This window comes from Toxorhynchites rutilus, chromosome 2, assembly GCF_029784135.1.
Source record: "Toxorhynchites rutilus septentrionalis strain SRP chromosome 2, ASM2978413v1, whole genome shotgun sequence".
Taxonomy (NCBI): domain Eukaryota; kingdom Metazoa; phylum Arthropoda; class Insecta; order Diptera; family Culicidae; genus Toxorhynchites; species Toxorhynchites rutilus.
In genome coordinates, this window is record NC_073745.1 from 317793060 (window position 1) to 317807340 (window position 14281).

The 14281-nt window shown below is 36.6% G+C and overlaps 1 protein-coding gene across 1 annotated transcript in view; it reads right to left on the reverse strand.

Annotated features, from left to right (window-relative positions):
* LOC129765583 (uncharacterized) overlaps positions 1–14281 on the reverse strand; it is a 55132-nt gene that overhangs the window by 6623 nt on the left and 34228 nt on the right. Inside the window, exons 5-6 of the mRNA XM_055765991.1 lie at positions 4208–4376; positions 4063–4146 (exon numbers count right to left, since the gene is read on the reverse strand). Coding sequence (XP_055621966.1) covers positions 4063–4146; positions 4208–4376 — 253 coding nt within the window. The remainder of the gene's footprint in view (positions 1–4062; positions 4147–4207; positions 4377–14281) is intronic.

Genomic DNA, 14281 nt, shown 5'->3' on the forward strand with positions numbered 1-14281 from the left:
GTCGGTTCCTGAATTACCACAATTAAAAAACGATGACTGTGCAGACACTATAACGAAGAAAAAATTTAAAAAATTGAAAAAATAAAAATTATACCACAGAGCCTAATCCCCCTTTGGCATTCAAGAAGCCCGGGGAAAGGTGAATATTCCAGCTCAATGCTGAGAAGTCTCTTTAATAATAATAATAATGATTCCATTCGGACTAAAAGTAGACCATTGTAGAGTATATTCAGTGTTAATGTGATTTACCCACAGAATTTGATTTTAATTTAACTCAGTTGTGTACAGATCAATGGATGCCAAACTTTTTCAAAAAAATCAAATTAAAAAAAAATTGACAAATAAAAGACGAGAGAAGAAAATCTACGTTGGGTCTCAGCGCTGGACTCCCGTTTGATCAAATCAGGTCTGGTTTGAGAACCGGGAAATCATCAATTCTGGCTGAACCTACGGTCCGCTATGATAGCAAAATCTTCCGTAAACAGAAAACTATTGCATGGATAGACGATACAAGTCCTGTCATAGTAGAACTAGTGACAGACAGTCATGTAGTTTTGGAAAAGGCAGCATACGTTTGTCCTGAGACTCGTTTACGTAAGTTTCCTGATTGACGGACTCGGATGTAATAGAACTATCGCATTACAAACCATATTTACAACAAACCCAAATATTTCTAAGTGAACTTTGACAGCTTCGCATGCTTGAAGATGTTTCCCAACTTTCCCATTTCAATTAAATTTGTTTAAAGCCTTCTTGACGTAGGTTATATTGTTAATCACTACGAAACCGAACTACGTCCGTATCGTTAAGTACATAATTGACACCATGGGTCTCTAAGTTTCTGTCAATAGATTAATTTTGAAACGCCTACATAGTGCGTTATACAGGGTGTTCAATAAGTTCGAATACACTTTAAAAAGTGTTAAAAAAATTTAATACAAGATATTCTTTTCTGCGCCACTTTTTATTGAGGCAATGTTGCGTTGTTAAGAAACAGCAAATGACAGCAAGTCTACACCGTGCGCGTCAACCTATAAATGCCTAAGATTAGATGAGACAACTGGCTTCTTACTCTTCTTCGTCGTCCAAAAACGAAGCCATGACATGAAGATGCCAGAGTTGCCAAATATTATAAAATTTAGGATTTTTTCGGTTTTTATGAATCGTAACATTTGGTTGGTGCGAATTTAATGATTTTGGATATTTCCAATTAGGCAATCTCAAAAATATGTTTTAAAAAGATAGAATAAGTCACCCATATCTGTAATATAAATATGATATCCATAACAACTCGTCCAAGATTGTCTGAAGAGTTTTTTCTCTGTGCAAAACAACGGCGCTCAACTCCATGGCTATTCAGGAACAACTTGAAAATTGTGACTCATTCACAACACATAACCGTAGCTCCGAATGCTTCGTATACAGCCGATACACAAGAACATCTTGTTGGATTGATGGACTTGCTATCAAAACGGCGGGAAGAATGTTCAGCCCAGAAATTGATGAACAGTGAAGCAGGATCGACATCATATCGAATTTCAGCTTCATCTAATTTTAGTGATAATGTGCATGACATGAATATTGAATTCGACTATGAGTACACCGTCGATGAAGCGAAAACTTTCTTCGACAGAACAGAACAAAATTCGTAGCTCTTTACATCATCAAAATAAGTCAGCGGGAAAGAACATGTCAGCAGTGTAACAATTAGTAGTCAGCAAAACAAAACCTGGATGGTATCAAACATCTCTTTTTTCATATTTACGAGCTAGAGCTAACAACTGCCATCTGCATAGTGAATGATGAGACTTTCCATTTCTTCTTAGCAATAGAAATTATATTCCGAAATGTGAAATCGCATTACCTAACGAACCTAATTGACCTAACGAAGCTAAATTGACAAATGAGTGTTTTGCCGTTCACTTCATTCCATTGTGAAAAAACACATACATAAACTTGCATATAATTCCTTCACATTTCCTTTGAACTCTAATATTGTTATATTCATTAAATTCACTATTTCTAAATTCAATACAAATCCAACGCTATTTATTTTTATTGGCAACACTGAAAAAATCGACTTTGTTTACAAAACTTATCGAAATCAGCCAATCAGAAATCAGAACGACTGACAGAAATTTGGTCCGTATCTGACAGAAATTTGGTCCGTAAAAGACCCCCTATTGTCTGATCTTATCTTAGATAAATGAGGCTAAAGCTGACACCAATACCAACACACCGAATGCACATGGTGTCCTCACTAACTGTTACGTTCTAGCCGGTACAACGTAGAAAATAGAACCAATGATTCCACCGGTTCAGGAAGCGCATCAAGCGTCTTCACACACGTCGTGGTGTGCTTCTCTGTAGAGAAGCCTGGACGATTATGTCAACCGCAGGTCTGGCGTCCGGCAATCTTGCAAAATGCCTTGCTCATCGCACCCGTCCAGCCTTGGCGACTTTCTGGCGACCTTTCCTCCTTCTCCATACTCTGTATACCACCGTATATGGTTCTAAGTACTAGGCGTTCAAAAGCACCAAGTGGATTTTTACATGGTACACTTCGTACGAATTTTACGGCTGTTGTTTTTTTAGTTGTTGTCATCGAGCCAAGGTAGACAAATTCCTCTACCACCTCGAGCCCGTCGCCTTCAATTACAACACTACAATTAATGATGACTTCGGCGTCTTATATCAAAAGTCGGACTGGAATGATTAGGCCGGCATTTGAAATCGTTCGTGACTTGACGAGATTTGACGATTATGGCATTGATTCTGTAGCTAGACAACAGGAGGGAAAAAAAATCACTGGACGTTACAGAGCCTGCAAAACAGGGAAAACTTGAACCGAAATTGCAACAATCAAAGGTATCAACATCCAACCCAAGCTCAACGTCTATAAACGGATTGATGAAAACCCTCAGACAAGAGTTTTTGTACTGAGGGCGTCAAAGGCAAATACGTGAAAATGGTATTCGATACTCTTCGTACTGTACGCCCAACATCATTAAACTCTGGATGTCCGTTTCCTCTTCTGGAAATTTCGGTAATAATATCCATTCCGGATAAGAAGACGGCAAAATAACATTATTTGTATCATTTAGTATTACTTAAACTATCAAACTAAGTAGCAGAAACTTACCAAATGTTTTCTTGTAAACTGATCATTATCAATAAAAGTCGTTTTATCAAGAAAATGGTTTATTTTAAAGTATTATTTTACCGGTAATTTACCGGTTTTACCGGTAATTTACTTGTTTTACCGGTAATTTAAACATTTGACGAGATTTTTGAACAGATATTCATAGTTCTCAAACAACATTGCTATTATAAATACTCAGAATGGGGATGGACTGTTATTGATTAAAACATTTGGTATGACGAGCTTTTCGAAAAAGCGGTTTTTTACAAGAGAAAAGGCATGTGACTTCCAGATCAGATCAACAATTAAATCGCATCACAGTGAATGTTTTAAAGTTTTTACGTGGTCATTTTGACCATTTCAGTAAAATTTCGGAGTTTTTTTTAAGTATATGATATTCTTTATTGATCTATAACAAAAAAAGGAAAATGTCAATTTTGGCGCTTACGTCACTTTGTGAGATCACAGCAGTATACTTCACCGCCCTGTAAGGTTATAACAGAGCAATCAGCAATCGCAAATTCTATTGATGTTACACCCGGTGGAAGTACACTGTTTGACAGTATGTATTAGACACTTTCTGACAGACAAAATTTTGTTGAAATTTGGTAAAAATACTAAAATGTGTTTGTCACTCTTCAACTATCAACAAAACATAAACTAGAAATAATAATTGAAAAGAAGCACTGAAAACAATGTCAACAGAAGGTGTCGGTATCAGCAAAGAATGGTCACAATCGATGAATTGAAAAAAAAAGCCTTGCAAATAGAAAATCGGTTGTGCCACAAGAAGCATTTTTTGGCAATGCTTTTCCTGCTCTCATATAAAACATATTGTTCTCAATTTTACTGTTTGCATTCAATGAGGAAATCAGCACTATAATAATATTCGTAACAGTCATTCAAAAAATGTTACTTACCAGAAGAATACAGCAGTCCGGTGAACGAACCATTGAAACCGATCCGAATTTTCATGTAGTCGTCTTGACATTCTGCTTCAATATCTGAAACATGAGATCCTTCTAAACTTTCAATTCCAAAAATACTTAAACCAAACGAACTTACGTTGCACACGTGTATTGTTGAAACGGTGCCTCCGATTATAGTCACGGTCCCAAGGGTCCGGCCGCCAGGCAGGGTCAATGTCACTCCCGTACGCCGATGGAATCCGCGGATGGTTGGCCTGAAGGGACGTCAAGGGAATATAACCGGCACTGTCCGAAACGTAGACAACCTGTTAGAAAGAAGTAATCAATTAGTCAGTCGGCGATTAGCTCATAAATTTTTAACGAAAGCATCAGTCATGACCGGTCAAAAGCTATGTTCGTGGCGAAGAACGAAAATTACCGAGGAAGGATATTGCAACAAAGCATCACACTTTATTTTTATTGTTTAAGCCAGCAGTCACACAGAGTGGAAGCCATGTCTCGCAAAGGTGCAAAGGCTCGTGACGACCTTGAACCAAATAGCTTCACGCGAGTGCAGTCGCAGCGTTAATGATGGAGATTAATTGTTCGTATTTATTAAGGGGTGGAGGAAGTCATTCAACCCGGGGTGTGCACCGGATCAACTGTTGTTTCTCGTTCGTTCACATTGTAATTACTTAATCTTAAGTTGAATTCTAAGATCGCGATTTTCGATTCATTTTCGGCAAACAATAAACACTTTGACGATTGTGAGTGTCCTTACGCGAGACAAGTTCGCCACCAATTTTACACTTGACTCAACCTAAACACTGACATTGAAAATTGGGCTGAAAACAATTAAATCATTCGGTTTTTGGATCCCCAGTCCGACCGATTCGCGGTGGTGATGTCCGCTTGAGAGCCGCTGCATGCATGAGAGAATTCGAAATCGAAAGTACCAACGCACATTTTTTGTAGTTGCTGCTGTTCACATGGGCGGCTTTCGATCGTATTCATCGTCGACAACAACCACTCAGAGACTTATCTTTCCAATCAGAATAGCACCGAAACCTTCATTTTTATGCAGAAGTACGAGGCCATGCGAGGTGCCTCTGCCTATGCCTATGGTGCGGTTTCTTGCGAGCACGAAAGAAGTAGGTGATTCCATCAACTTGGTCTAGTGGTTTAGTTGGTGAACATCCACTAACATGTGTATAAAAGAAGATATGGTTTGTGATTACGTTCAACACAAATTCTCAAAACGAAATTATCAAAATTTTTATATTTCTGCATTGACGACAAACAGAGCTGGCAACAGAAGAACAAAATCGATCATCCGATCTTCCTCGTTATTGTTGCAGCACTCTCCATTCATCACACTTGAAAAACTGCATATGATGAACTATCTCTCCTCCACCCTAGAAATGAAAGCCAGGTTGTCGTTACATAATGATGGTAGTCGAAAAACAATTGTCTATACAGTTGTTCGTACTCATATGATTACCTTCAAATTGGTGTCGATCGCTAGAACGGACATTCATACGTGTGAGGGCGAGATGAACACGACAAATTCATAGTTTTTCAATTGTCTGGGTTACAAGATCTCATTCCGTGAAAAGTTCGTGATTTATCGAATACTGTAAATGAAATTCTCCTAAGTGCATGAACTGTTTCCATTATAATATCGATGATTGTTATGTTTGTATGGTTTAACAATATTTAGTTTTTGCTGTGTAAGTTTTAACACGAGACTTAATTAATTTTAATGGAATAACATTGTAACATTTTTGATTCTTATGAGTGGAGATGAGTTCTCAATACTTATCTACACACATTGACAACACTCTGTCTAACTCTTATAACAGTTCGATTGAAAAGTTCATTAGGTTGACGTCTAGATGGCGCCCTTTGCAAAAATCTACTTGACTATCACAAAGCACCATCTTTCAATGAATACGTGTCAAAATTGGACAGCAATTAGTCGATTGGTTCGTGAGTTACAGCATTGAGAGTGAAACAACTTTTGTTATTGTGAGAAAAATGGAAAAATCCGAATTTCGTGTATTGATAAAGCATTGCATATTGATGGAATAAAACAAGTAAAAAAAAACTTTTTAAATTAAACGGTTTAATTGTGATTAAACATAACAATGTACTAAAAGCTAGAAAATAATTGGGCAAATAGCAGTTAGCATTGACAAGACGAAAATAAAATCATGGGACATATGATGAAGTCGCTAATTGTGGATAATGGAAATCCAACGTGCCCCACGATTTTATTTTAGTCTTATCAATGCCCTAGACTAATGAAGGAGAGGTGTGATAACTGCTAACTGATTGCCTAATTATTTTCTAGCTTTTAGTACATTGTTTTGTTTAATCACAATTAAACCGTTGAACTTAAATTTTTTTTTACTTATTTTATTTTCTAGTTTTTAGTACATTATCTGTTACATTAGAATATTTCTCTACAATAAAACCATTGTACTGTATTCTATCAGACAAATAATTTCATTTGATACCGATATTGAATGGATTGCAGAAAATGCATAGTGTGTTCAACAAGTCAAATTCGTTCGTTTGATACACATATCTCAATCATCCTTTTTTTAAATGATATGAAATAAGCTATTTTGTAGCGGCGGCCAAATTGGATTTTTCAAGATAAGCAGTTTTAAAATGACAACAGAGATAAAGGTGTTTTATAAATTCGGTCAGTTCCTATTGGTCAAATTTCTATTAATTTGGGACAACCCTCCAGACGTACAAACATACATACAAACAGTTAAAGTTAAATAAAACCGTTTAATAATATGATAATATGATATAAATTGTATTTTTTTGTGATCGCGGCCATCTTGGATTTGGATTTTTGTGATTTACTATTCAAGCCCTTTCATTTGATACCCATATTAATCGGGATTTGAGAAAGCCATTTGGTAGTGGCAGCCATCTTGGATTTGCATTTTCATTAATAACTGTGTTCTACTAGTCAAGCCCTTTCATTTGATACCCATATTAATGAGGTTTTTCATAAATAACTGTATCCTACTAGTCAAGCCCTTTCATTTGATATCCATAATAATAGGGTTTTGTAGTTGAAGCCATCTTGAATTTGTATTTTTCATAAATAACTGTGTTTTACTAGTCAAGCACTTTCATTTGATACACATATTGATGGGGCTTTGAGAAAATATGTAGTCCGTCATTTTGCAGTGGCAGCATTCTTGGATTTTCTTTTTTCATGAATAACTGTGTTCTACTAGTCAAGCCCTTTCATTTGATACCCAAATTAAAGAGGTTTTGAGAAAATATATAGTCCGCCATTTTGTAGTGACAGCCATCTTGGATTTATATTTTTCATAAATAATCGTATTCTACTAGTCAAGCCCTTTCATTTGATACCCAAATTAAAGAGGTTTTGAGAAAATATATAGTCCGCCATTTTGTAGTGGTAGCCATCTTGAATTTGTATTTTTCATAAATAACTGTGTTTTACTAGTCAAGCACTTTCATTTGATACCCATATTGATGGGGTTTTGGAAAACCCATATCGATGAAGTTTTGAGAAAATATGAGATCTGCCATTTTGTAGCGGCCGCCATCTTGAATTTTGAAGATCATGAAATACGCTCTTTTATAATGACTACAGAGATAAAGGTGTGTTCCAAATTTCAGATCAATCGGTCAACAGAAAGGGGATCAAATTTCTATTAGAGCCATCGTAAATATACAAAACTCCAACTTTCTTACCATATACTGACGACATTCAATGGCTGAAATGAATCTAAATTGAAATAAAATAAATAATCACCACCGAATATTGCTTTTCAGTGCGTAAAATAAACATAAAGGGTGTGTCACATCAAATTGCATCACGGAAAAAACGCTGTAGAAAATTTAATTTTTAGGAATTATATCTTCAGCTCTCGCTTATAATCAGATAAGAGTGTATAGATCACGTTGGCCATGCTTCACTGTCAATTTTTCGTAAATTTGGAAAAATGTCGTCGAACGAAAAAGAGCGTCGTGAATTAATCCTGCGCACTCATTTCGAGAATCCGGAGTTGTCACATCGGGACATCGGTAAGATGCTGGGAATCGTCCAATCCACGGTCAGCAGAGTACTAAAACGATACTTCGAGGACCTAACCATCAACCGGAAGGTGAAGAACGGCAAAAATGGATGCTCCGTCAGTGAAAAAGATCACAAGCGCATAGTTAAGCAGTTTAGACGTGATCCGAGAAGTTTGGTCCGGGATGTCGCCAATAAGCTGAATTTGTCAAGTTCATTCGTCCAGCGGACCAAGCAGCGGGAGGGCCTGCGCACATACAAGGTTCAGAAGGCTCCTAACCGCGACGAAAGGCAAAACAAGGTGGGGAAGACGCGAGCCCGGAAGATGTACACCGAAGTGCTGACGAAGCCGCATTTCCTGGTAATGGACAACGAAACCTACGTCAAAGCGGACTTTCGTCAGCTGCCGGGCCTGTGGTTCTTCTCCGCAGAGGACAAATTCAGCGTTCCGGAGGAGATTCGCAAGCAGAAACTATCCAAGTTTGCCAAAAAGTACATGGTGTGGCAAGCGATCTGCTCTTGCGGAAAGCGGAGCGCCCCCTTCGTGATGACCGGCACGGTAAACGGGCAGGTTTACCTTAAGGAGTGCCTACAGAAGCGCTTACTACCACTACGAGGGCCCGACTATTTTCTGGCCGGATCTCGCTTCGTGCCACTATTCAAAGGACGTGTTGGAGTGGTACGAAACCAACGGGGTCACCTTCGTGCCAAAGGAAATGAACCCGCCCAACGCGCCGGAGCTTCGCCCAATAGAGAAATATTGGGCGATTATGAAGCAGGTCCTCCGGAAGAACCCAAAAGTTGTCAAATCGGAGGCGGACTTCAAGAGAAAATGGATTTCTGTTCAAAAAAAAAACTACAACCTGACGTTGTACAGAACCTTATGGACGGGGTAAAGAAGTATGAATAAAAAGAAAATGCCAAAAGTTGTTTAATAGTTTTTATTTTACTGTCTAAAATTCTCAAAAGGATCGGTCTACTGGGCGAATTTCTACAGCGTTTTTTCCGTGATGCAATTTGATGTGACTCACCCTTTACATCCTCACTTTTGTGGTTCTGAGCTCTAATGTAGATGTCGCATGAGCTGATTCAGCTTTGCGTAAGTTCGTCAATTGAATTAAAGTTACAATACTTATAACAAGCCATTCCTCGTAATGTACATAACACATTGTAAAATGATGATTTTCTAACCTTTTCAGCGTGGAAAGAATACATAAAACCGGGAAATTTGAAGATAAATTCTGATTTTTCTAGAAAATTTGAACGAATTTCATACCAAGAAAACAAAACATCCTCATTTTACTCGCTGCGCCATCTGGTTGTAAATCCAACGTAAATTCGTCAATTTCGTTGTAATACAAACAGTTAGGATTTTAACAAGATATTTCCATACATTCTTGAATGCTTAGAATAACGTATATTTAACGCCAAATTCGTTCAAAACAGTCGTTTGTTTATTTATCGGGCTTAAATCTGATAATTTCAGCTGTCCAGTTTTTATTAGATGATTTCAAAATTTATAAACATTATCAATGAAAAAGGCAAACCAATCGACATATTAACATGTCAATAATTCGTAACCTTGCCGTTTCGGTTATTAACCAGGAAAATTCGTTTAGGCATACAATTTGCGGATACCTCGAAATTGTCCCATGTCTCTGAAATTGCGACCTTGAGTTCATCAACCGTGGTGTACTGCTTTCCCTAGGATTCAACAGAATTCAAGTCTGGAGTCTAGACTTGCCAGTCCAATAAGTCAAATGTTTGCTCCTTAATCCATTGCTTAGTTCCTTGCTGGTATGAATAGCGGCATTGTCTTGCTGGAATGTGTTTTTCTTCTACGATATCTACGCAAAAACGGTAGGAGAGAGGAACCAGAACATGTATGTAATCCTTGCTATACATTTTGAAGGATGTGAAAGCTTTCTAGAGTTTTCCGGTTGCACAGAATTTTGCCCAAACCATTCACGAGCTTTCACCAAAGTACCTGGTTGAAAAATACTGTTGCCCCTTCGTAAATCACGCTAGTACCCGTTGAAAAACTCAGCACAATTTAAATTGAATTTCTTTCGTCACTGAAGATAACATAGCAGAGTTAAAAGTAAAAAAAAATGCCGTCTTACATTGAACCACTTTTCGTTATGGTGTATAGCAAAATGAATTCTTTTGGAAACATTATGTATCGTAACATACCATGTCCAACTGTCGGTCAGCGATTTTTTAAATTTTTGGTATTATTTTATGAGAATTCGAACAAAGAGAGAATTCTAACAATTTCCTACATTTTATCCATTGACCAGAATTTTGTAGGTATTATAGTTTTTGAGTTATATTTGTTTGTAAAAAAATCAAGAAGAATTCTATGGCCCTTTTCAAAAAGTTGTCTAATTCCTTTTTGAATATTTCAGGTATGCAAAGGTGCTCTGAGATGATATTGCCAACGGACAGTCGAGTTGGCCTGAATTTCGTTAGAGATAAATACAAATTAGAGAGAAAAAATAATGTAAAAAAAGATTGTCTACACACTAAAATCCGTTCAAAAAAAAACTTTGTCAGGTACAATATTCATAAAAAAAAGTAAAAAAAACGGCAGAAAAGTGTTCACATAAATTATCCGTTTGTATAAAACTTCGTCAGTAAATTTTTTGTCATTAAATAAAACCTTTCATTCAGCTGTTATAGAATACAACTTTCACGTGTGAAATGCAGCTTCTCTTAAATTGTAGTTGAGCAAAAAACATTCCTACAGACGAGTTCCATTGAAATGTTTCATATTATATTTGTTTATGTTTGTTTTGGTTTAATTCGATGTTGGCTCTTTGAACGTAGGACTACGTTTCTCTACGAAAACTCTACGAAAAAAGTAACGAAAAAATAAGAGATTTCGAATGCATATTACGCAGAATCGTTCTTACGATATATGTTAGGAGGCGATCTGGCGTAGCGGTTACATCCATACCTTTCACGCAGAGATCACGAGTTCAATTCTCACTCCCGACATTCTTCCAAAAATGGAAGTAAAAGTGACGAACCAGCCGAAATGTGTTGAAAATCACTAAAATAAAAAAAAAACGATATATGTTAAAATATACCATTAGGCCATTCATCCAGCAATGTTTTTGCCTGAAACATCAACAGTGGGAATTCTAAAACAAGTAAACAATTTAACGAATAAATTGTGTGCAATAGTCTGCAATGCAATATCTATCAAATAAATAAGAAATCCAGTCAATGTCTAGCAATAAGGATAATGTAGATGGTGGAGTGGATTAGTGAGTGGTTGCAATTCTATAAAAAAAATCATTATTTCAGCGATACCAAGGCGATATTGTCATGGCTCACAGTGTCAGAGTGTGTGACGTGAAATATAGTCTGCAAACGAACATTATTTCATCGAAAAAGTAACTACTCACGATGATTTAGATTAGACTAATAATAATAATAACACAATGGAGAGAAATCCCAAAGCTATAGTTATCCATTAAAAATCAAGCAGCTTTGTGATTGTATGTGTATTTTGCCCCAAAGTATCACGAAATCATAAGTACATTCAACATTTCCTTGTTTCTTTCCCATTAACTTCATATTTAATGTAATCAATGACGACATTTTTTTTTGTTTGCCGATCCAAACATATTTCGTCTACCCTTATGTTATGTTATGTGTTACACTGATATTCGTTAATCATTCTCAGTTAGTCAGTTGAACTTCCTGTCGAAAGATCAAACTAGTCGAAATGTCGCAACATTTGACCACTATTTACAACCGTGTTTATTATCGCAATAAGCGAAAGTGCGAAAGTGGCGCAAAAATCCTGCACTAACTGTTGCAGAACTTTTTAGGCCGAGGTAATATTGGATAGGAGTACACCCAAAGTTTATTTTTAACACATGTTATGGCATCCCGATTTATTACATTAAATAAGCCGAAACACAACAGAAAATGCTCTACTCCCCAATACGTGTATATCAGTTGTATAATATATATGCCAGAGCCAATATGATCCAATATGAGCGAGTGAAACAGGAGACATATTGAAATGAAAGCATATAAAAGTTTTTCGCATAGTTTGCCAAATACACGACCCAGAGAGAAAGATATAAATTCTCGTTTATGCTCTTCTTTTTCCTCTTAGAAAATACTTTCCAACGTCATTTAATAAGGAGGTGTAATATTATCTCGCTTTTAAACAACAGCACTGCTATATGCTATATGCTATATGGATAGCGTGGTCGTGTGAAACAGCTTTGCATTCGAGCCGGCCTTGGTTCGATCCCCATTAACAATCTATGGACTTTTTTTTTCGGTACTATCCCAAATGAAAAGAAAAATTAAAAAAAGGGAGAGATGTCTGCACCCATACATACAAACCTTCATTAAGTTTTTAAAACAGCTCATTATTTGAGCATTCGACCCTCCAGCAGACGAAAAAGCATTATTTCTGCCGAGATGAAATGTTTTCTGCCAACGCTAGTTTGGTTCTACGCTCGAAAATTTGATTGTACGATAACTGACGAAGAGAAACAAACAATTTTGTTCCTTGGAAGCTGATGAATTCGAACGAAGCAAGGGGGAGGCAATGTAACCACGCTCCCAAAATTATTTTTTAGCACATATTTTGTCATCCCGATTTATTACATTAAATGAGCCTGAAAATAACAGAAAATGTCTTGACTCTCAAATACTGGTAAGAATTTGTATAATATATACAAATTCTTACTATATAAGATTGCTATACTAATATAAGATCAATATGAGCGATCGAACCAAGGTACAAGCCCCTGCTTGAATACTCAAGCGGGAAGTTCGATCATTCTGGACAAGGAAATTGCGGATGTACATCTTATCACTACCATTGTTACAATTGAGGGATATCAAAATATATATCAAACAGCCCTTTTCAGGGCCACCATTTGAAGTTGAAAAAAATTTAAAAAACAGATTTCTGAACAATGACAAAATTATATTTAAGAAAACCATTGTTCCGAACATTCACAGCCCTACGTCAAATTTACGTCCGTGTCCCTAGGCTCAGACTATTCTACTTTTTTTTCAGCTACTAACTACTTGCAATATATTTCATTAATTCAAGAAATTTTGGTGACCATATTGCCCGAATGTTATGGCTCAATACGTATTGTGAACATAACCACGAATACATTACACAGTCACATCAGAAATAAATGCATAGCCGCGAACACAACCTTCAGTTGATTGTTCAAATGCTCGCTCTTTCTACGGAACGTACACAGAAGAGCGGTGAAAATATGCTATTTTCATTCTCCCATTCGTGGTCATAATTATCCTTTGATTCCGGCTCATTTAATTCTATTTTGATTTGTCGTTATGATTGTCAATGATTTGAATGCTATTTCTCCCTTTATTCTGCATTCGAGCACAGCTGCATATATCCATCCACATCTCCACACATGAATTAAATTAAAATATGAATTAAAAATAGTATATTTACACAAATTGCTCATATCAAAGCAATATAAATTACAAATGTGTTGAATGAACGTTAAGCGGTGTTGTTTGATTTCAGAACGATGAACATCAAATGAATAAAACGAACAAATGTCTATATGTCATATGGTCGGTGTTAAGTCAGAGCGGGCCAAGTCGCAAAATTGAAGATTTCGAGTTATTGATAACATTTGGCTAAGCATTATGTAAGCTACATACCAAATTTATCAGATTTGGAAAATCACGCCTTCAGCAGGAATAACGGAACGAAATTGTTATGATTGAACAACGAAAACCCCTCATAGTATGCAGTCAGAGCAGACCATGTACCATTTACCATGGCGGAATGGCTCTAGAGTAGTGCGGGGCAAAGGTTCGCACGGGGCAAAAGTGCGCATTGGCCTTTCTGAAGCAAACGAGCATAAAATTTCGCCACAGTGTATTCGTTTGATACATTATTACACCAGTAGCTCACACATATAAACAAGATACATTTCATGAAAATGACAAAAAATTATGAGGTAAAAAGAGTTTTGTGATTGATCTATTTTTTTCAGTTTTGGAGATGACGATTAACTTAACTAAAATAACTGGAAAGTTCGAAACTACACTGTCAAGGAAACCTTCATTCTATAGTAGATGATAGTGCGTATTCGTGTTTGTGAAAAAGTGCAAGAGCTTGTTTTAAAAATT